The sequence below is a fragment of the Natrix helvetica genome (genome assembly GCF_964273705.1).
Source record: "Natrix helvetica genome assembly, chromosome: 1".
In the NCBI taxonomy this organism is placed as follows: Eukaryota; Metazoa; Chordata; class Lepidosauria; order Squamata; family Natricidae; genus Natrix; species Natrix helvetica.
In genome coordinates this window covers 364,750,265-364,772,882 of record NC_138548.1, presented here as the reverse complement: position 1 = coordinate 364,772,882, position 22,618 = coordinate 364,750,265, and the positions used below count along the sequence as shown (strand labels likewise).

The 22,618-nt window shown below is 43.1% G+C and overlaps 4 protein-coding genes across 5 annotated transcripts in view; 1 reads left to right on the top strand and 3 right to left on the bottom strand.

Annotated features, from left to right (window-relative positions):
- Positions 1 to 22,618, top strand: part of LOC309384775 (zinc finger protein 202-like) — a 152,686-nt gene that overhangs the window by 57,323 nt on the left and 72,745 nt on the right. The gene's annotated exons all lie outside the window — the stretch shown is intronic.
- Positions 1 to 22,618, bottom strand: part of LOC309382524 (uncharacterized protein) — a gene marked incomplete at its 5' end in the record, with an annotated part of 469,143 nt that overhangs the window by 443,295 nt on the left and 3,230 nt on the right. The gene's annotated exons all lie outside the window — the stretch shown is intronic.
- On the bottom strand, positions 534 to 22,555 carry LOC309384803 (uncharacterized protein). Of its 2 annotated transcripts, XM_081938595.1 has the most exons (4): positions 22,492 to 22,555; positions 20,256 to 20,385; positions 2,160 to 3,986; positions 534 to 1,731 (listed from the first exon to the last, which is right to left on the bottom strand). In XM_081938595.1, the coding sequence occupies exons 1-4, from the start codon at positions 22,546 to 22,548 to the stop codon at positions 1,706 to 1,708; spliced, it is 2,040 nt and encodes a 679-aa protein (XP_081794721.1). In that variant the 5' UTR covers positions 22,549 to 22,555; the 3' UTR covers positions 534 to 1,705. The 2 variants fall into 2 exon arrangements, with proteins under 2 accessions (XP_081794721.1, XP_081794722.1); XM_081938596.1 differs by lacking the exons at positions 534 to 1,731; positions 2,160 to 3,986 and adding an exon at positions 16,405 to 18,175.
- Positions 7,582 to 11,952, bottom strand: LOC309384536 (zinc finger protein 202-like; the record flags this gene model as incomplete). The annotated part of the gene is made up of 5 exons (XM_081938220.1): positions 11,243 to 11,952; positions 10,874 to 10,988; positions 10,701 to 10,768; positions 9,087 to 9,216; positions 7,582 to 7,643 (listed from the first exon to the last, which is right to left on the bottom strand). The coding sequence occupies exons 1-5, from the start codon at positions 11,804 to 11,806 to the stop codon at positions 7,582 to 7,584; spliced, it is 939 nt and encodes a 312-aa protein (XP_081794346.1). The 5' UTR covers positions 11,807 to 11,952.

Sequence of the window (22,618 nt, the reverse complement as noted above, 5' to 3'; positions counted from 1 at the left end):
AGCCTCCAAAGTACTGGAATACTGCTATTGTGTCTCTCCTAATCCTCCTTTTCTGTAGAGTAGCCAAACGTAAATCCTGCAGCTGTTCTTCATATGTTTTAATCTTCAAGCCTTTAATCATTTTAGCTGCTAATTTGCATTTTCTCCAAAGTCTAAACATTTTTTGATAATGTGATGACCAAAACTGGATGCAGTATTCCAAGTGTGGCCTTACTAAGGCTTTATAAACCAGTACTAATACTTCACATGATTTTGAGTCTATGCCTCTGTTTACACAATCAAGGATTGTATTAGCTATTTTGGCGGCTGCTGCACATGTTTAAGTGATCATCCATTTAGACTCCCAGGGTCCCTCTCACAATTACTGTTTTTGAGCCAGGTTTCATGAAATCTGTTTTTCCCGCCCAAATGCAAAATCTTACTTTTCTCCACATAAACTTTCATTGTGTTGGATTCAACCTTCTCTCATTTGGATCAGAAAGGCACACTATGCATACACATACAAATCTATAGAGACATGGTGGTTAGAATGCAGTACCATAGACTAATTGCCCACAGCCAGGAGTTCGATCCTGACCAGCTCTGATTCAGGCTTTCATCCTTCTGAGGTCGCTAACATGAGGACCCAGATTGCCCAGATTGCTGGGATCAATATGCTGACTTTGTAAATTGCTCAGAGAGTGTGGTAAAGCACTGTGGAATGGTATATAAGTCTCAGTGGAATTGCTATTGCTATGTAGTTTCACCCAAGCGTGGATCCTTTTAAGAGAAGGAAGATGACCATTCTGAGCAAAACTCTTTCAACATTCCATCCATTTATATGGCTTCTCTACGGAGTGGATCATAGTAGTAGTAGTAGTAGTATAGCCTTTATTGTCATTGTACAAAATTATTACAACGAAATTGATTTCGTTCTATCATCTTATGGGGTGTTGAATCATCTTATGGGAAATAAGATTATGTTTTCAAGAAAAGGTCTTTCCACATTCCATGCATTTAAATGGCTTCTCTCCTGTGTGGACATTTTTGTGGCTTCTAAGGCCACTGCCATGAGTAAATGTTTTTCCACACTCCATGCATTTATAGGGCTTCTCCCGTGTGGATCACCTTATGGGAAATAAGAGTACCTCTATGAGCAAAGGTCTTTCCACATTCCGTGCATTTGAATGGCTTGTCTCCTGAGTGGATCCTTTTGTGTTTTCTAAGTCCACTGCTCCGAGTAAAGGTCTTTCCACACTCCATGCATTTAAATGGTTTCTCTCCTGAGTGGATCAACTTATGGGAAATAAAAGTATCTCTATAAGTAAAGGTCTTTCCACACTCCATGCATTTAAATGGTTTCTCTCCTGTGTGGAGCTTTTTGTGGATTCTAAGGCTATTGCTCTGAGTAAAAGCCTTTCCACATTCTGTGCATTTAAATGACTTCTCCCCTGAGTGGATGAAGTTATGAGAAATAAGATTACTTTTTTGAGCAAAGCTCTTTCCACATTCCATGCATTTATATGGCTTCTCCCCTGTGTGGATCATATTATGGGAAGTAAAATGACTTTTTTTAGCAAAGGTTTTTCCACATTCCATGCATTTAAATGGCTTCTCTCCTGAGTGGATCTTTTTGTGTCTTTCAAGTCTACTACTCAGAGCAAAGGTCTTTCCACATTCCAAGCATTTAAATGGTTTCTCTCTTGTGTGGACATTTTTGTGTCTTCTAAGGCCACTGCTCTGAGTAAACGTCTTTCCACACTCCATGCATTTAAATAATTTATCTCCTGTGTGGAGCATTTTGTGGCAATTAAGGCTACTGCCATGAGTAAATGTCTTTCCACACTCTATGCATTTAAATGGCTTCTCTCCTGAGTGGATCTTTTTGTGTCTTCTAAGGCCATTGCTCTGAGTAAACATCTTTCCACACTCCGTGCATTTAAATGATTTCTCTCCTGTGTGGAGCATTTTGTGGCTATTAAGGCTACTGCCATGAGTAAATGTCTTTCCACACTCTATGCATTTAAATGGCTTCTCTCCTGAGTGGATCTTTTTGTGTCTTCTAAGGCCATTGCTCTGAGTAAACATCTTTCCACACTCCGTGCATTTAAATGATTTCTCTCCTGTGTGGAGCATTTTGTGGCTATTAAGGCTACTGCCATGAGTAAATGTCTTTCCACACTCTATGCATTTATATCGCTTCTCTCCTGTGTGCATCTTTTTGTGACTTCTAAGGCCATTGCTCCGAGTAAAGGTTTTTCCACACTCCATGCATTTATATGGCTTCTCCCCTGTGTGGATCATTTTATGGGAAGTAAAATGCCTTTTGTTAGCAAAGGTCTTTCCACATTCCATGCATTTAAATGGTTTTTCCCCTGTGTGGATCATCTTATGGGAAATAAAGGTACTTCTATGAGCAAAGGTCTTTCCACACTCCATGCATTTATACGGCTTCTCCCCTGTGTGGATTCTTTTATGGGAAATAAGAGTACCTCTATGAGCAAAGGTCTTTCCACACTCCATGCATTTATATGATTTCTCTCCTGTATGGAGCTTTTTGTGGATAGTAAGTCTACTGCTCAGAGCAAAGGTCTTTCCACACTCCATACATTTATACGGCTTCTCCCCTGTGTGGATCATCTTGTGGGAACTAAGTGTACTACTCTGACCAAACGTCTTTCCACACTCCATACATTTATATGGCCTCTCCCCTGTGTGGCTTCTTTTATGGGTTATAAGATGATCTCTTTGAGCAAAGGTCTTTCCACATTCTGTGCATTCAAATGGCTTCTCACCTGTGTGGATCTTTTTGTGTCTTCTAAGATTACGTTCATGAGTAAAGGTCTTTCCACACTCCATGCATTTATATGGCTTCTCTCCTGTGTGGATCATCTTATGGGAAGTAAAATGACTTTTTTGAGCAAAGGTCTTTCCACATTCTATGCATTTAAATGGTTTCTCTCCTCTGTGGACATTTTTGTGGCTTCTAAGCCCACTACTATAAGCAAAGGTCTTTCCACATTCCACACATTTAAATGGTTTCTCTCCTGTGTGTACATTTTTGTGGCTTCTAAGGCCGCTGCCATGAGTAAAAGTCTTTCCACACTCCATGCATTTATATGGCTTTTCCCCTGTGTGGATTGTCTTATGCGAAATAAGAGTACCTCTATGAGCAAAGGTCTTTCCACATTCCACGCATTTAAATGGTTTCTCTCCTGTGTGGAGCTTTTTGTGGCTATTAAGGCCACTGCCATGAGTAAACGCCTTTCCACACTCTATGCATTTATAACACTTCTCTCCTGAGTGGATCTTTTTGTGGCTTCTAAGTCCATTTCTATGAGTAAACGTCTTTCCACACTCCGTGCATTTATAGGGCTTCTCATATTTATGGCTTCTTTTATGGGAAATAAGATTACATCTATGAGCAAAGGCCTTTCCACATTCAGTACATTTAAATGGTTTCTCTCCTCTGTGGAGCTTTTTGTGGCTTCTAAGTCCACTGCCATGAGTAAATGTCTTTCCACACTCCCTGCATTTATATGGCTTTTCCCCTGTGTGGATCCTTTTATGGATAGTAAGTTGCCTGCGTGTTCTGAAACATTTCCCACATTCTAAACATTTATAAGGCTTCTCTTTTCTGTCAATAGCTTTTTGAGATCTAAGGCGCTTATTTCCAAGAGAAAGAATGAATTTCCCATTGTAATTTTGGTCCATGTGTCTTCTTATAGCATCATCTCCTTTGTTTTGGATTAAATAGTGTTCATTTACTTTAGCTTTGATTAGCTTCACACTTTTTCCAGTGTATTTTTTCCTTATTTTTTCTTCTTGGGCACGAAAGTGTTGCATTGGAGCATCAGTGGAAGATGAGCTTTCCTGATTCCAATCATTTGATTGGTTTCTGTCATGGGTTTCTAATTCCATTCGAATTCCAAACTTCTCTGTTCCATGCTTAGCATTGATCACTTGGAACAATTCACAGGAATCTTGATTCTCCTGCCCATTGTTACCTTCAAATCAAATGAAAATCAAACGGTTAGAGAAAATGATCAAACTGTAAAAAGTCAAGTGAATTTCTCTGAAATTTCATTAGGTTATATGTTTGCATGCCTACAGGGGTGTGATATAGACATGATGATTTCTATATTCATGAGTTATGAAAGCTTTGAAAATATCTAGGAAACATCTCTTTCTTTACAATTATCTCTATATATGCAAATCTCATTCAGAGTCAGTTTTGAGTTAAGCAAAAGAATAGAACAGAATTGGAAGGGACCTAAGAGGTCTCCTAGTCCAATCCTCTGCATAGGCAGGAAACCCTACACCAGTTTAGACAAATGGTTATCCAATATCTTTTTAAAAACTTTCAGTGTTGGAGGATTCACAGCTTCTGGAACATTTTAATTTCACAAAAGCTGGTGGGAGGAGCTACTGGTTGTGACGGGAGTCTGAGAGGGAGTACAGAGGACAAAGATAGTGTGAAATTGCCTCCATTCATATTAACTTCACTGAGGCTGGTGGGAGGAGATGCTGGCTGTGAGGGGGGAATCTTAGAGAGAGTACAGAGGACAAAGGTAGCGGCTGCTCGTATAAACCAAAAATAGCAATAATACATTCAGGGTTAGAGTGCTTGAGATTTTTATTTTATTTCAAAATGACCAGCTTAGTTCAGTGCAATACTTGTTTGGCAGCTGTCTTTCGCAGTACTCTTTTCAAATTTGGATACTATCCTCTTTGTAAACAAATTACTAGTCTACATGGACCGATTACCCATCTAGAATCTCTCATCTGTGCTCTCCAAGTAATAATTAGGTACCCAATTCAGTCATCCCACCCTATTGAGCTGCTGTGCTATCATCCCCCTCTCCCACAAAGATCCTGCAGGAGAAGGGCAGCATGGACAACCGTGGCGGGGTGAGAGCTGTGAACCACAAACACAAAGCTTTTGCTGTGTCCCTACGTAACAAATATAGTGCCCTTGCTGACCTTCATAGGGACACTAAAGTGACAGGCCAGGGTAGTTGTGATAATGATAAACCAAATAAGCAGGGGATCGTGGTCCGAGATGAAAAACTTACCTTGGAAAGTGGAAAGTGTGATTCAGGTACTACACACCAGTCACACAAGAAGAGCAAGGTATACAAAAGAGACACCACCTTCTGGTTGGTGATTCAATTGTAAGGGATATGAATTTAAGTAAGGATATGGAGGTTTTGAAAGAGGTAAAGTGTCCGCTAAGTGCTACTGCCAGCAGAGAAGAGAGGCGTATTCTTAAGATGTCTTAAGATGCCAGTAAGGACCGTGATGTAGTGGAATTTAATGTGTGGCTAAAAGAGTGGTGTAAAAGGGAAGGCTTTGGTTTTATTAGTCATGATGCCTGTAGCTGGTCCAATGAAAAACTGTACAAAAGAGATGGCTTGCATCCATCAAAGAAAGGGACAGAGTTACTTGGCATTAAATTCACAGATTTTCTGGCTAAACATTTAAATTGAACAGTGGGGACAGAGAATTAATTGATACAGAACATTTCTGTCTCCAGCAATCTAAAATTCATAGGGTTATCAGTGCATGTAACACAGATGTGTGTGTGGGTAGGATTATCACTCCTGCTGTCAAGCAAAACCAAGCATTTAATAGTGATTGCCATACCATGTGCATTAATCAAACATGTGGCAAAAAAATAGGGGCAGTCAGGCATAACACAGGTTATGTAGACAGTAAACACAGGGTCAATCGAAATGGACTCAAATGTCTATACACCAACACACAGAGTATGAGGAATAAACAGGGTGAATTAGAAATTCAAGTAAATGAGGGCAGATATGATATTGTTGCCATAATGGGGGAGTTTAACTACCCTGATATCAACTGGGAGACAAACTCTGCATCAAGTAGAAGATCCAACAGGTTTTTAATAAACCTATACTTTGTTTCCCAAAAAGTAGAGAAGGGAAAAAGGGGATCAGCCATATTGGGCAATTCTCACTAGGAGAGATGAAATGATAGAAGGTGTTGAAGCTACAGGAACCCTGTGAGCAAGTGACCATGCAATATTGGAATTCAACATTATGCAAACACATGTTGTAGAACAAAGTCAAACTAGAATCTAGGACTTCAAGAGAGCTAATTTCAATAAACTTAGAGAGAGCTTGGGAAGGATTCCATGGATGAGAATCCTCAAGGGGGGAAAAATCAAGAAGTTTGGCAAATTTTGAAAAGTGAGATTATAAAAGCCCAGTCTAGCAAAATACCAATGAAGAAGAAAAATAATAGCTTTCAAAAGAAACCAGCATATCAGCATAAAGAACTCTCTGAAAAATTGAAAGACAAAAAGGACAAGTATAAAAAGTGGAAAGAGGGGCAAATAACTAAGGCAAATACCCTATTTTTCGGAGTATAAGACACACTTTTTCCCCTCAAAAAAGAGGCTGAAAATCTGGGTGCGATTTATACACTAAATAAAGCATTTTTTGCCTTCAGAAACCTCGCCCCCCCCCCTTCACCAAAATGGCCAGGCATAGCTTTTAGGAGGTTTTCAGAGAGCTCATGGGGGCTGGGGAGGGCAGAAATGAGCAAAAAAATAGTCTGGTTTATTTGCTCAATTCTGGCACCCCAGGAGCACTCCTAAAGGCTATCCATTTTTTGAGAAAAATGGGCCATTTTTTGCTCGGTTTTGATAACCCCCCCCCTCTCAGGAGCACTCTATAAGCCTCCTAAGGGCTATTCATGCCCTTTTTTTGAAAAAAACCTGGGCCCGTTTTCACAAAAAACAGGCTGTTTTGGGGAGGTCTACAGAGTGCAAAACCTTTAAAAAAAAGTTGCCTCTTCAAAACGGTGTGTCTTATGCTCCAGTGCGTCTTATACTCCAAAAAATAAGGTAGCCGAAGCCTGTAAGGATGAAGTAAGGAAAGCTAAGGGTCACAACGAACAAAGACTTGCAACAAAAGAAAAAAATAACAAAAAAAGCTTCTTCCAACATGTTAAAAACAAGAAAAAAGTCAAGGAAACAACTGGTCCATTGCTGGGAGAAAGTGGGAAGAAGATGACAAGCAAAAGGGAGAAAGCAGAACTATTTAACTCATTTTTTGAATCTGTCTTTACACAAAGGGAAAAAAATTATATCTAAAGATCCTGGAGCACTGGGGAACTGCCAGGGGACTGGAAAAGGGCTGATGTGGTTCCCATCTTCAAAAAAGTAAAAAAAAACATAAATCGAGGAAACTACAGACCTATCAGCCTGACCTCAATACCAGGAAAGATTCTGGAAAATATAATCGAGCAACGAATTAGCGAACACCTAGAAGTAAACAAAGTAATAGCCAAAAGCCAACATGGGTTTGTCAAAAGAGGGCGGGCTATCCGAAAAGAGCCGGAGTGCAGACCGAGTGCAGCCTCTCCCAGACATCAAAGCAAGAAGAGTATTGGGGGGAGTTAACCCCTAAAGCAACCAAGTTTGAGTCCCCCCACCCCAATGCTCAGAAAAAAGGAAAGCCCCTGAGCGAGCTGGGAAGAGTGCAATGGATGCCGGACTGGAAACAAGCCAGGCTCCCAAAACCCCTGATGGAGTCCCGGGTGGAGTTCCACAGAGCAGCTGAGAGAGGAATTTCACCCTTCGTGATGACGAGCCATCATGCAGGCCAAAAGAGACAGGAGGAGCAGTGGATCCTCTGAAGTGAGGAGAAGCAGATGGGAGCGCAGACCCCCCACCTTTTCCATCCAGCAGAAAAAGGCTTCAACCAGTGCCTCTTCCACGCAGCAGACAGGCTGCCCAGGGCAAAACCCCTACCCCCCTCCGAACTAGAGCTGAGGAAGATGGCCAGCCACATCAAGCAGAAGCATACAAAGGCCGGTGTCGTTTTAAGAACTCAGGACTGCACGAGATCCAGGGCAAATGTCTCTGAAAATGAAGAGGCCTTCCCTCTCTTTGCAAAGCATTTTGCCCCGGATCTCGTGCAGGCCTTGGTTAGCAGAGAACAGAGGCCTAAAACACTGCAGTGAGATCAATAGTGCTAGATTTCCCACTCCTGATCTTGAGTGTCTTAGGCCACTTTTTTCTGCAAATGCACCGAAGTTGGCAAAGGAACCAATGGCTGGCCACATCGTTGCAAGGTACCGTATTTTTCAGAACGTAAGACATACCTAGGTTTAGAGAAGGAAAACAAGGGAAAAAATGGTTTTTGGCCTCCATGGATTCTGTTTTTGCCAACCCTGGCATCCGGAAGCACTCTGTATGCCAAAAACAGTCTCATTTCTAGCCTCCCAAACCCTCTGCGCGTTTTCAGCCTCCCCAACGTCAGGGAGGGCAAAAATGGGACTCACGGAGGCCTCCAGAGGTGAAAAGCAGACTTGTTGGCCGGCAGAGTGCTTCTGAATGCCAGGGAGGCCAAAAACAGGACTGTATTTGCTCTATAAGACGCACAGACATTTCCACACACTTTTGCGGGGGGGGGGGGGGGGATGGAGCAAAAGTGCATCTAATAGTTTGAAAAATATGGTAATTCCCGGCAGGGTGGGATGGAGGCAATAGAAAGGGCGAATGTTGCAGCACCTCTGCTGTCATTCGTAAGTGTGAACGACGGCCATGGTGGTGTAACATTTGTAATTTCAGGACTGAGTTTTAAGTACTTGAGAGGGGGCTGGTTGTAACTTGGAACGGTTACTTAGTAAATTGTTGTAACTCGGGGATTACCTGTACCCTAGGATGCTCTGAGCGACATTGAATGAGGCCTCTGTCCTTGAATTGTATTGGGAATTCTCTTCCATGGGCTGAGTGTGGAAGTTCTGTTCTCACACAATTTTGGAGGCTTCAGGGGGCAAATGACAGCACACTCCTCTCACGTGACCTCCAGAGGACACATAAAATCACACCTCATTCTTTTCAGTCTCCACAGATAACTTCAAATAGAAATGGAAAAATACAGATAAATAATGGCAGAAAAAGTATCTAAGCAAAGGGACATTGACTCTTTCTTTCCTTGGCGCACGAGAAGGCCAGATCCTTTCCTTCTCCCTCTCAGCAGACAATATTTGATTAGTGTTTTTTTAAATTAAAAAACCTTACTATAATCTGTCTTCGTGAACCCTCTGATTGGGGACTAGAAAACTCTTACCCAGAGAGACCACGTTCCTATGGTTTTCAAGCATGACTTCCGAATGCAGCGCTTTCTGGTCAGGATCCATCTGAGACCATTCCTCCTCACAGAAAAACACAGCCACCTCCTCGAAGGACACAAGACTCCCCTGAACACGGAAAAAAGAACAGAACAGGAGGCTTTGCAAGATCTGTCCAATTTCATCAATGATTTAGACAAGGGGATAGAAGGGAAATTCCTCAAATTACCCAAAGCAGAGATATGCATAAAGTTAAATAGTTGTGCGTTACACAAGTTCTAATTTTAGGTGAGAAAATGGGAAAATCTGAAAATTGTTTTCACTGAAGAAATATTTTGGGAAGTTTTATCAAGTTGATTGATTCTGCAGAACTTTCAGTGAGTTTCAGTAAAGTAACCCCACTTGTGGATGAACTGATCTATCGCTCTGTCTATCGTTGATTGACCTGGTAGTCTGAGCCATTGGCTGAAAGGAAGAAAACTGAAAAATCCACTGGGAAAGTCATTTCTCAGCCATTACAAAGCGGGAATGTTTGATCTCCTAATTGAGGATTGGAAATAATTTTGTAGCTCAAAGTTCTGTGATTACATGCTCAACAAGGCCACTCCCTTTGGATTGTAATAGTCTGCTTTATTTTTTAATATGATTTGTTTATTTTTGAACTACAGGTTTTGAAGGAGGCTTTTTAAAAATGGTAATGTGGCAATTTGAGTATTTAGTTATTTTTCATTAAACTTGCACAATTCCGAATCAAAGAATTAACAAAAAAATGGGTCTCTAGCAGTTCCTGCCACTGTGATACGTTTATTCCTATTTCTTGAAGGACTTTTAAAAAATTGCTTCTTGTAATACAATACAATAACAGAGTTGGAAGGGACCTTGGAGGTCTTCTAGTCCAACCCTCTGCCTAGGCAGGAAACCCTAAACCATTTCAGACAAATGGCTATCCAACATCTTCCAGTGTTGGGGCATTCACAACTACTGGAGGCAAATTCTGTTCCACTGGTTAATTGTTCTCACTGTCAGGAAATTTCTCCTCAGTTCTAAGTTGTTTCTCTCCTTGATTATTTCCCACCCATTGCTTATTGTTCTACCCTCAGGTGCCTTGGAGAATAGTTTGACTCCCTCTTCTTTGTGGCAACCCCTGAGATATTGGAATAATGCTATCATGTCTCCCCTAGTCCTTCTTTTCATTAAACTAGACATCCCCAGTTCCTGCAACCGTTCTTCATATGTTTTAGTCTCCAGTCCCCTAATCATCTTTGTTGCTCTTCTCTGCACTCTTTCTAGAGTCTCCACATCTTTTCTACATCGTGGCGACCAGAACTGAATGCAGGATTCCAAGTGTGGCCTTACCAAGGCTTTATACGTAAACTGGTATTAACACTTGATGTGATCTTGATTGCAAACTTGAAGTTGGAGGATTACCTAGCAGAAGATAAACAGACTGACTGACAGCAACTTGAACCTGCTATTCTGCTCTCCATGTTGTCGGATAACACAAAAATGATCCAGGCCTAACAAGGAGGGGAAATAGAAGGAGAGAGAACGCTGCACAAATACTTCACTTCCTGAAGGGAGAATAGAAATCTAATATCTTTCCCCTTCCTTACTTGATTTGGAGGTCCACCTGCTGTTTGATCTCCATCATAAAAACCAGAAACCTTCATTCTTTGTTTCTCTGTAAGGAATAAATAGTTTCAAAATGCATAATTAACAAAATAGGAGGAGGTATTGTATAGGAGAGAAGAGAGAGTGAAGTAAGAAAGATGGGATCTTCCATTACCTCCTGAGGTGTCCTGACTTTGATCTTCCCAAGGGATCCTCCTGAAAAATAGCTCCTGTGGGGGATTTGATGGGTTCTTCTCTCCCTCAGGATTTCTGATCTCCACAGTGCAGCCCTTCAAATAGGAGGAAGGAAAAAAGAAGCAAAATTAATGTATGTCACATGACACAAAGTGAATTCTTATATTCGGAACACAACTTCAAAGCCCCCAAAATCCACCTGTGAGGATGAATGAGAAAAGAATGGAAGAATGTCCTACAAGAATTGGTGAATTCCCACATATGATGAAGGCCAGAGAAGTTTGGGAAGGAGGGGATAAGAATTCAAGCACTTTCTCTATTCCTTTCTGAGCTCCCTAAAGTCTCTTACCTGCAACTGGACCTGCTCCTTCTGCTCCTCCGCCTGGCTCAGGAGGAAGCCTTCCGCCAGGGCCACCGCCTGGGAGCTGCTCTCTGCTCCACACTCCCGCACCCAGCTCTCCATCTCTGGGGGCAGGAGAGCCAGGAGCTGCTCCAGAACCACCAGGTCCAGCATCTGGGCTTTGGTGTGTTTTTCTGGTCTCAGCCATCGCCTGCAAAAGTCATGGAGTTGGCTGCAAAGTCCTCGGGGACTTTCAGCCTCCCGGTACTGGATGAAGTTCCAGGGCTGAACTTCGGAAGGGCGGATGGTTTCCTCCTCCAGGATCTTCTGCCCAGTCCTTGTCCAGGGCTTCCCCCCCTTCCCAGGCTGAGCAGCTGAAGGGCCTTTTCCGCTTCCCTCCTTGGCCAAAGGTTGTGTCTCCATCCTTTCTCTGTCCTGCAGAGCAACTCCAGGTGGGTCCAAGGACTCTGGTGGGTCTCCAGGTGCCTTTTCCTTCACAGGGGAATTTCTGGGGCTCCAGGACGGATCCCTGCAAGTTATTCCGCTCTTTGTTTTCCTCCCCAAGAGAAACATTTGCCTTGCAAAGACCAGAAATGGCTTCCAGTTTCTGCATCTGAGATGGAAGGAAAAAGAAAAGCCAAGAATTAGAAAGTGGAATTCAGCCACTGAAGAACCTTCACCCAACCTGCCCGGAGCTCCAAGCGCTCATCCCAGCGCAGGGCCGAGGTTCCCCCAGCAGGGCCGAGAAGGAGGCAGGTGGAGAGCCCCCTCCTTCTCTCCCCTCCAGAGACAGGATAGGGGAGCCTGGTGTGAATCCTGCCTCCTCGCCTGGCTTCTCTCCTCTCCTGCTGGGCCCCTGCAAGGATGACCCTCCCCTCCCCCCACTCAGACTCTTCCTCTGATCCCCGCCGCCTTCCCGGCATCCCCACTTCTTCCTGCTCCCCCCTGCAGGGAGAGGGCAGCTGTGGGGGGTGTATGGGACCCGGGAAGAGCCCCCCCCCTCACCACCAGACTCTCCGGCAGCCTCTTCACCTCCTGCAGTTAAGGAGAGCAAATGCGGCATCCTAGAAAGGCTCAGTGATGTCATTTTCTTTCCTGCCTGCTGTATAAAGCCAGCCGTGATGTTCGCCCTCCAGTGGGCCAATGGGGAAGTGCTTGGGGTTCCTTTCCCTTGGCAGATACCGCACCCTGGTGGATTTGGCGCAATGTGCCAGGATTCTAGAAAGCAAGGGAAAAAGGAGAGGCTGTGAGGGGAAGGGAGAGGGCGGGGATTATGGACTTGGGAGTATGAAGAAAGGTTCTTCTCAATGGCTCCCTGTCAGGGAAAGGCTTCGACGTCTCCAAAAACTGCACTTTCTCCATCTTCCTCTCCTGCCGGGGATGGAGAAATATCTCTCTGAAGGATTTGAACTCACCTGCCCCTAGAACAGCCCATCTGACAGCTCCACGGAGATCAGAGGGGGCCTCCAAAGGGGCCAAATCCTGTCAGAAACAACCGAGCGGTCAGAAGACGAGGATCAGGAGACTCTCCGGGGGACCCCGCGAACTCCGGCCTGTAGAGGAGGAAGGTGGGACACAGGCAGGGAAGCCACAAGCAGGAAAATGATTGGGTTTTTTGAAAAGTTGTGCCTGGGGGAATAGACGAGGAGCCACATTCCAACAGTGCTGTTTATTCAAGATAAGAGCAAAGTATAAACCAACATCCAGTTTCCGACCAACAGCTCTTTTTAAGGGAAGCTCTCAGCCAATTAACCAATAACTTGAAAATACATCCCACACTTGCATGGCAGTAGGAAAAGCCTCTGCTCGTGCCTGCGTGCACATAACACCCCTTCCCACCTGTGGGATGTTCCATTAATTTCGTACTACACAAACATAATCGTCCAGATACATTGGTCTTTGATGGCTTTGTGTTGACTTGCAGCACTCTTGTATTTCTGTCGGGCCCCCACCCATCAACTGCATCCTTGGCAGTTCTTCAACTACATCAGATGGATTACTAATGCTCTCCAGGGCCTCCAACTGGGCATATCCCTCAGCTGAAGATGAAGAAGAGCAAGGTGGACTCCGTGGCAGTGGACCCCCAATAACAGGTGCTTCATTCTGCACCGGACTCGCTCTTCCGATACCATTTTCCTGCATTGTTGTCCCCCTTGCTCTTCTGGATCCCCACCCCGGTTCGCTTTTTCCAACTCCCTAACCGCTATCCCCACTGCACGGCTCCGAAGCTGGTCAATATGTCAGTGCCACTGTCGTCCATCATTGAACTCCACCCAATATGACTGGATACCCATGACTTCTGTGATATGTGCCAGCACCCATAGAGGTTGACCAGTATAATTTTGGGCATATACTCGGTCACCTTGCTCAAATGTTCTGACCATCAACTAATCTGGATGTATTCTATCTAAATTTGTTCTCAGGTGGTGACCCATACGTAATTCAGCTGGGCTCCTACTGGTGCTACACAGAGAGTGATGTGTTGGTTGAACAAATACTTATTAAGTTTCTCCTGATAGTCCCCAGGGCCCATCCGAGTCAATGCCTCTTTCGTCGTTCGCACCATTCGTTCCACCTGTCCATTACTTGCGGGGTGAAATGGCATGACAAGGGCATGATGTATTCCTTGATTTGCTAGGAATACCTCGAATGCAGTTGCCGTAAATTGAGGCCCATTGTCCGACACCAACATGTCCGGCAACCCATGTGTTGCAAACATTTTGTTTAATACCCTGGTAACAGCGTCTGTCGTAGTTGACCTCGTCATGGCCACCTCCAGCCATTTGGAATACGCATCGATGACAATTAGAAAAGACATTCCATTTATTGGCCCTTCAAAATCAACGTGACTTCTAGACCAGGTCTTTCGGTGTTTCCCAGTCCTGTGGTGGCTCTGAAAGAGGTGCCGGTATCAATTCCTGGCAAGCTTGGCACAATGCTATCCTCTCCATGATATCTCTATCTATATTTGGCCACCACAGATAACTACGAGCCAACACCTTCATCCTTACGATCCTGGGGTGGCCTTCATGTAGAGTCTCTAGTAGTGATTTCTTTAGCCTTGAGGGTATCACTAACCGGTTCCCCCACAAAAGGCAACCCTTTTGCAGAGAAAGTTCATACTGCCTTACTTGGAATGGCTTAAACTCTACACTTCCTGTCTCTTTAGGCCATCCCCTCTACACCCAGTTTAACACTTGCATGATCGTTTAATCTTTTCTTTAAACTCATGTGTCTTTTATTTCTTTAATTCCATACATACAGCTGCCTTTATCTGGTGATTCGTCCTGGTGCCTGCAGAAAGAGACTGAGGAGAAAGGGGGGGGGGAGAGAAAATGGTTCCAAAATGGAGGGAAACCTTGAAATCTCCGGATATTCCAGAAATATTACCTCATAACGAGGCTCCTTCATCGGGAAATGAAGAGGGAGAAAATGGTGTCTCATCTCCGGCTGGAGAAAAAGGTGGAATTGTCAAAGTCAGAACGGGAGATCGTGGAAAAGGAAGATAAAGCTAAACTATGAGGAGGAAAAGGAGAAAAAAAACATTTTCATGTAGGGATTGAGGGGGAAATTCCCCTCCAGAGATGAGAATAGGAAGCTGAAGCCCTTTGGGGAATTTAAGGCGTCGATCCCCCTCCCCCCCACTTTCTCAGCTTCTCTCCCTCAGCGGAATTCCCTCCTTCAGGCAAAGACACAAAGGACTCTGCTCGGAGACCGATGATGCTCAAGTACGGAGAATTCTCATTGGTTCTGCTGCTTCTGCCCTCCACCCCAAGTCAAAAGTCTGAGAAAAAGGCTCCTCCCTCCAATTCAGACCCCCGAGTCCTCCTCTGGGGTTGGAAGCATCTTGCTGGGACGCCCCCCTCTGCCTTCCATTTCACAGATGAAGATTTCTGTTGAAGGAAGAGTTTCTGTGCTGGATGAGAAGTGGGGAAGCGCACTCCATAGTCAGGGAAGACTTGGGCGTCACGGACACTATCACCCCCAACCCGAAGGGAAGTCATGGAAAATCCTCAACTAAACCAGGAAGAGGGGGAGAGAATCTGCAGGGATCCCACCCAATCTAGCCAGATACTCCCCCTACCCCCCAGGGAATCCTCTTCGGCTCTCTCAGGAAAGGCGCAGCTTCACTTCAGGGGAGAAAATGTGATTTCCCTTCTTGAAACCCGCATCTCTTTTGCTCAGAACGTCTGGACGAAGCAGCTCCTTCCGATTTCTCACCCCACAACCCCAAATGTGAAAGACCCTCCCCCCCTCTTTCTATGGTCAGGAGTCAGGATCCCCATTTCCTTGAAAAGCAGCCCCAAAAGGAGATCCCGAAATAAAGTTTCGCTGCTTCTCCTCCATTTTCTGGGTTGGGGAATTGAGGGGAGGGTGCTGGATAAACATTTGATATGTACATACAATACAATACAATACAATACTAGAGTTGGAAGGGACCTTGGAAGTCTTCTAGTCCAACCCCCTGCCTAGGGAGGAAACCCTATACTTTTTCAGACAAATGGCTATCCAACATCTTCTTAAAGACTTCCAGTGTTGGGGCATTCACAACTTCTGGAGGCAAGCTGTTCCACTGATTAATTGTTCTAACTGTCAGAAAGTTTCTCCTCAGCTCTAAGTTGCTTCTGTCCTTGATTAGTTTCCACCCATTGCTTCTTGTTCTACCCTCAGGGGCCTTGGAGAATAGTTTGACTCCCTCTTCTTTGTGGCAACCCCTGAGATACTGGAACACTGCTACCATGTCTCCCCTAGTCCTTCTTTCTCTTAAACTAGACATACCCAGTTCCTGCAACCGTTCTTCCTGTTTTAGTCTCCAGTCCCCTAATCATCTTTGTTGCTCTTCTCTGCACTCTTTCTAGAGTCTCCACATCTTTTTTACATTGTGGCGACCAGAACTGAATGCAGTATTCCACGTGTGGCCTTACCAAGGCATTATAAAGTGGTATTAACACTTCACGTGATCTTGATTCTATCCCTCTGTTGATGCAGCCTAGGACTGTGTTGGCTTTTTTGGCAGCTGCTGCACACTGCTGGCTCATATTTAAATGGTTGTCCACTAGGACTCCAAGATCCCTTTCACAGTTACTACTATTGAGCAAGGTACCACCTATAATGTACCTGTGCATTTGGTTTTTCTTGCCGAAATGTAGAACCTGACTCTTTTCACCATTGAAGTTCATTTTATTAGATAGCGCCCAATGTTCAAGTCTGTCAAGATCCTTCTGTATCTTAAGCCTGTCTTCTGGAGTGTTGGCTAATCCTATGTGGATTTTGTTATGAGAAGTAAGAAAACTGCTCTTAGTAAATGTCTTTCCACAGTCCATGCATTTAAATGATTTCCCTTGAGTGGATCATTTTATGGGAAGCAAGATAACTGCATTGAGCAAAGGTCTTTCCACATGTATATGGCTTCTCCTGCGTGGATCATCTTAAAGGAAATAAAAGACAACGTTGAGCAAACGTCTTTCCACACTCCATGCCTTTAAATGGATTTACCCATGTGTCTCTTTTTGTGGATAGTACATTTAGAGTTACGAGAAACAGTTTTGTCATACTGCATGCATTTATATGGCTTCTCTCCCATGTGTTTCTTTTTGTGGATAGTAAGTTCAGAGTTACAAGGATAGGTTTTACCACATTGCATGCATTTATATGGTTTCTCTTCTGAGTGGACCTTTTCATGGGAAGCAAGATTACCTTTTTTTGCAAAGGTCTTTCCACACTCCATGCATTTAAATGGCTTCTCCCCTGTGTGGATCTTTTTGTGGACAGCAAGTCTACTGCTCAGAGCAAAGGTCTTTCCACACTCCATACATTTAAATGGTTTCTCCCCTGTGTGGATCTTTTTGTGGACAGCAAGTCTATTGCTCAGAGCAAAGGTCTTTCCGCACTCCATGCATTTATATCGCTTCTCCCCTGTGTGGATCTTTTTGTGGACAGCAAGTCTACTGCTCAGAGCAAAGGTCTTTCCACACTCCATACATTTAAATGGTTTCTCCCCTGTGTGGATCTTTTTGTGGACAGCAAGTCTATTGCTCAGAGCAAAGGTCTTTCCACACTCCATGCATTTATATGGTTTCTCTCCTGTATGGATTATCTCATGGGTAATAAGATTACCTCTTTGAACAAAGGTCTTTCCACACTCCATGCATTTAAATGGCTTCTCTCCTGTGTGGATCATCTCATGGGTAACAAGATTACCTTTTTGAGAAAAGGTCTTCCCACACTCCAAACATTTATACGGCTTCTCCCCTGTGTGGATCATATTATGACAAGTAAGATTACATTTTTGAGCAAAAATCTTTCCACACTCCATGCATTTATACAGCTTTCCCCCTGTGTGGATCTTTCTGTGGATAGCAAGTTCAGAGCTACGAGTAAAGGTTTCCCCACACTCCAGGCATTTATATGGTTTCTCTCCTGCTGCTTGGAGGGACTGGGCTGCCTGGGCTATAGGTGCTTCTGAACACCATTTCTCCCCAGTATGAATCCTTTCATGGGAAGTAAGTTGCTTGCTTGTTCTAAAATGTTTTCCAGATTCCAAAGATTCATTGGGGTTCTGTTTTGTATGAATCGCTTTTTGAGATGCAAGGAAATTACTTCCAAGAGAAAGAATAAATGTCCCATTGTATTTTTTTCTGTTGTGTCTTCTTATAGCATCTTCTCCTTTGTTTTGGGTTAAATAGTGTTCATTTACATGTAATTTAGCTCTGATTAGCTTCATACTTTTTCCAGTATATTTTTTCCTTGTATTCTCTTTTTGGGCAAGAACGTCTTGCATCGTAACATCAGTGGAAGATGAGCTTTCCTGATTCCAATCATTTGATTGGTTTCTGTCATGGCTTTCGAATTCCATTCGAATTCCAAACTTCTCCGTTCCATCTTTAGCATTGATCATTTGGAACAATTCACAGGAATCTTGATTCTCCTGCCCATTGTTACCTTCAAATCAAATGAAAATCAAACGGTTAGAGAAAAAGATGAAACTGTAAAAAGTCAAGTGAATTTCTCTGAAATTCCATTAGGATGTATGTTTGCATGCCTACAGGGGTGTGATATAGACATGATGATTTCTATATTCATGAGTCATGAAAGCTTTGAAAATATCTAGAAAACATCTCTTCTTTACAATTATCACTATATATGCAAATCTCATTCAGTTTTGAGTTAGGGAATAGAACAGAATAACATAGTTGGAAGGGACTTTAGAGGTCTTCTACTCCAGACAGGAAACCTTACACCATTTCAGACAAATGGTTATCCAACATCTTCTTAAAAAATTCCAGTGTTGGAGCATTCACAACTTCTGGAGGCAAGTTGTTCCATTGATTAATTGTTCTGACTATCAGGAAATTTCTCCTTAGTTCTAAATAGCTTCTCTCCTTGATTAGTTTCCACCCATTGCTTCTTGTCTTGCCCTCAGGTGCTTTGGAGAACAGCTTGACTCCCTCTTCTTTGTGGCAGCCCCTGAGATATTGGAAGACTGATATCATGTCTCCCCTAGTCCTTCTCTTCATTAAACTAGACCTACCCAGTTCCTGAAACCATTTTTATATGTTTTAGCCTCCAGTCCCCTAATCATCTTTGTTGCTCTTCTCTGCACTCTTTCCCACTGTTTATACAGCCTAGAACTGTGTTGGCTTTTTTGGCAGCTGCTGCAATTGTGATCCCTCTCACAACTACTACTATTGAGCAAGGTACCACATATACCAGTGATGGCATGCGAGGTGCTTTCACCTTTTTAAAAGCTATTTTTCGCCTTCCTCAGGCTCCAGAGGCTTTATAGGAGCCTGGGGAGGGCGAAAAGAGCCTCCCCCCCCGGGAGGTTTCAGGGACCGTCCGGAGGCTTCCCTGAATCAAAATAAGATCTTATTTTCACTTTTCTCTGGTTAAAGATATACTTCAAAAGAACATCTGTATGCTTTTCTTCTTATCACTCTCTATAAACAAACAGTGAGACCTTGAAATGCCAAGCCAGAATAATCAGTTTCCAATACACAAACCTCCAGCCTCCGAGCCTCAGCGCTTTTCTTTCCCTCTGTTGTAACAATTTTCTTTGTTTAAACAAAAGTCAAATTCTTGAATGGGTTAGAGAAGAAGAGAGGAAAACCCCCCACAGCAGTGAAGAAATAGAATTTTAGTCCATAGGTTACAAAGAATAATAATAGCAGGAAAAAAAATAGAAGAAAACTTAATCCATTCGTTTTAAAAGGCTTGCATAAATTCCATCTAAAAAGTAAGATAACCCACTGTCCAAAACCATTCAAAGCTTAATTCCGCCGCTTGTTTGTTCTGTTCTCAAATTTAAATTAACTTTTAAGTTTTTTATAGGCAGTCTCTTTTAAAACGGCAAAAATTCTTCACGGCTGGAAACACTTTCTCTTTCCGTATCCTTCCGTTTTGGAGCCGCCCCAACTTCATCTGTCTAATAGCTGGATTTTTTGTCGCTGGCTTGAAGAACTTCTCTTGGATCCATCAGGGACTTTGCGATGTCCCTGAGATCAGCAAGATGTATTCTTCCTGTTCACCATCTCTGCGGGATGGTTTAGGTCCGATTGGACCACCCAGCGGCAAAAATATCGACTGCAGTCTCGGAGCAACGAGACCGCACGTCCGTATCGTCATGACGTTGGTTCCTCCTCCAGTCGTTCGTTTTTGAATTGGTTTGGGAGAATGCTCTTCCATGGGCTGAGTGTGAAAGTTCTGTTCTCACACAATTTTGGAGGTTTCAGAGGACAAATGACAACGCATTCCTCTCACATGACCTCCAGAGGACACATAAAAGCACACCTAGTTCTTTTCAACCTTCACAGATAAGTTCAAATAGAAATGGAAAAATACATATAAGAAATGGCAGAGAAAGCATCTAAGCAGAGAGACATTCTCTTTCCTTCCTTGGAGTACGAGAAGATCTTTCCTTCTCCCTCCCAAAAGACAATATCTGATCAGTGATTTTTTAAATAAAAAACTAACTATAATCTGTCTTCTTGGACTCTCTGATTGGGGACTAGAAAACTCTTACCCAGAGAGATTACGTTCCTATGGTTTTCAAGCATGACTTCCGAATGCAGCGCTTTCTGGTCAGGATCCAGCTGAGACCATTCCTCCTCAGAAAATGGCACAGCCACTTCCTCGAAGGACACAAGACTCTCCTGAGAACGGAAAAAAGAAAAAAACAGGAGATTCGCAAGATCTGTTTATCTTCATCATTTATTTAGATAAGAGGATAAAAGGGGAACTCCTCAAATTTGCAGACAAGACCAAATTGACAGGAATACCAACACTCCAAAACAAGGATCGGCAACCTTAAACACTGAAAGAGCCACAAATGTGTTAACCAGAAGCCTCCCTATTCAATTCTGAAGCCGACCGAAAGTCCGGTTCCCCTACCATAGTCTCCTCCTTGGGCACTGTCCTTTTTTTTCTACCTGTCCTAACCGAAAGCCCTATCAATTGTGGAGCTGACCGGCGACAGAGAGCTGCAGCAGAGGGATGAAAGAGCCACATGTGGCTCCAGAGCTGCAGGATGCTGACCTCTGCTCCAGAAGATAAGCTCGAGATATAGAAGGATTGACAGATTGGGCCCCATCTAACAAAATGAAATCAACAGTGAGAAATGTAAAGTTCTACATTTAGTGGGGGGAAAAAACAAATGCACTGGCATAGAACAGGTGATACCTGGCTCAACAGTAGCAAAGGCAACAGGGATCTTGGAATCCTAGTGGACAACCACTTGAACATGAGTCAGCTACAGTTGCCAAAAAAAACCCCAAAGAATCATAGGCTGCATTAAGAGAAAAAGAATCAAGAGATGAAGGGTTAATATCACTTTATAATAGGCCTTGGTAAGGCCACACTTGGAATATTGCTTTCAGTTTTGGTCACCACGGTGTAGAAAAGATGTGGAGACTCTAGAAAGAGTGAAGAGAAGAGCAGCAGAGAGGATGAGGGGACTGGAGACTAAAACATATGAAGAACAGTTGCAGGAACTGGGTATGTCTAGTTTAATAGAAAGAAGGACTAGGGGAGACATGACAGCAGTCTTCCAATATCTCAGGGGCTTCCACAAAGAAGAGGGAGTCAAACTATTCTCCAAGGCACCTGGGAGTAGAACAAGAAGCAATGAGTGGAAACTAATCAAGGAGAGAAGCAACTTAGAACTGAGGAGAAATTTCCTGACAGTTATTAATCAGTGGAACAGCTTGCCCCCGGAAGTTGTGAATGCCCCAACTTTAAGAAGACATTGGATAGCCATTTGTCTGAAATGGTATAGGGCTTCCTGCCTAGGCAGGGGGTTGGACTAGAGACCTCCAAGGTCCCTTCCAACTCTGCTATTGTATTGTATTATTGTATTCAAGGAGAGAACCAACCTACAAGTAAAGAGAAATTTCCTGACAGTGAGAACAATTAATCAGTGGAATGACTTGTCTCTAGAAATTGTAGGTGCTCCAACACTGAAAGTTTTTAAGAAGAAAGTGGACAGCCATTTATCTGAAATGTTATAGGGCTTCCTGTCTGAGCAGGGGGTTGGACTAGAAGACCTCCAACATCCCTACCAACTCTGTCATTCTGTTCCACTCTTCCCTAAATTCCCAAAGCAAAGATATGCACTAAGTTAAATGGCTGTGGGTCACACAAGTCCTAATGTTAGGCGAGAAAATTGGCAAATCTGAAAATTGCTTTCACTGAATAAATATTTTGGGAAGTTTTATCAAGTTGATTAATTCTGCAGAACTTTCAGTGCCTTTCAGTAAAGTAATCCCACTTCTGGATCAACTGATCTATCGCTCTGTCTATCATTGATTGACCTACTAGGAGCCATTGGCTGAAGGGAAGAAGACAAAGAAGAGAAAACTACAGGTTATAAATAAGGTTTTTTAAAAAATGGTAATGTGGCAATGTGAGTATTTAGTTATTTTTCATTAGCCTTGAACAATTCCAAGTCAAAGAATTACAAAAAAGAAAAAGGGCCTCTAGCAGTTCCTGCCCCTGTGATACGTTTATTCCCATTTCTTGAAGGATTTTTAAAAAAATTGTTTCTTGTAAACTCAACGTTGGCAGAATACCTAGCAGAATAAGAAAACCAGAGGAAGCTATGATAGCAACCTGAACCTGCTGTTTTGCTCTCCATGTTGTGGAAGAACACAAAAATAATCCAGGCGAAACAAGAGGAGAAAACCGAAGGAAGAGAGCACTCTGCACACCCACTTCACTCCCTGAAGGGAGAATAGAAATCTAATAACTTTTCCTTTTCTTACTTGATTTGGAGGTTCAACCGCTGTTTGATCTCTGTCATAAAAACCAGAAAATTTCATTCTTTGTCTCTCTGTAAATAATAATTTCAAAATGCATAATTAACAAATAATTTCAAAATGCATAATTAAC

Bases quoted from the DNA above. Each gene is read 5' to 3' on its own strand.
- LOC309384803 (XM_081938595.1), bottom strand. From the start codon at position 22,548: ATGAAATTTTCTGGTTTTTATGACAGAGATCAAACAGCGGTTGAACCT. The intron at 20,386-22,491 runs GTAAGAAAAGGA...TTCCGTTCTCAG, and splicing joins CGGTTGAACCTCCAAATCAA to GAGAGTCTTGTGTCCTTCGA. The intron at 1,732-2,159 runs GTGGAAAGACAT...GAGTGTGGAAAG, and splicing joins GCGATATAAATGCATAGAGT to ACGTTTACTCAGAGCAGTGG.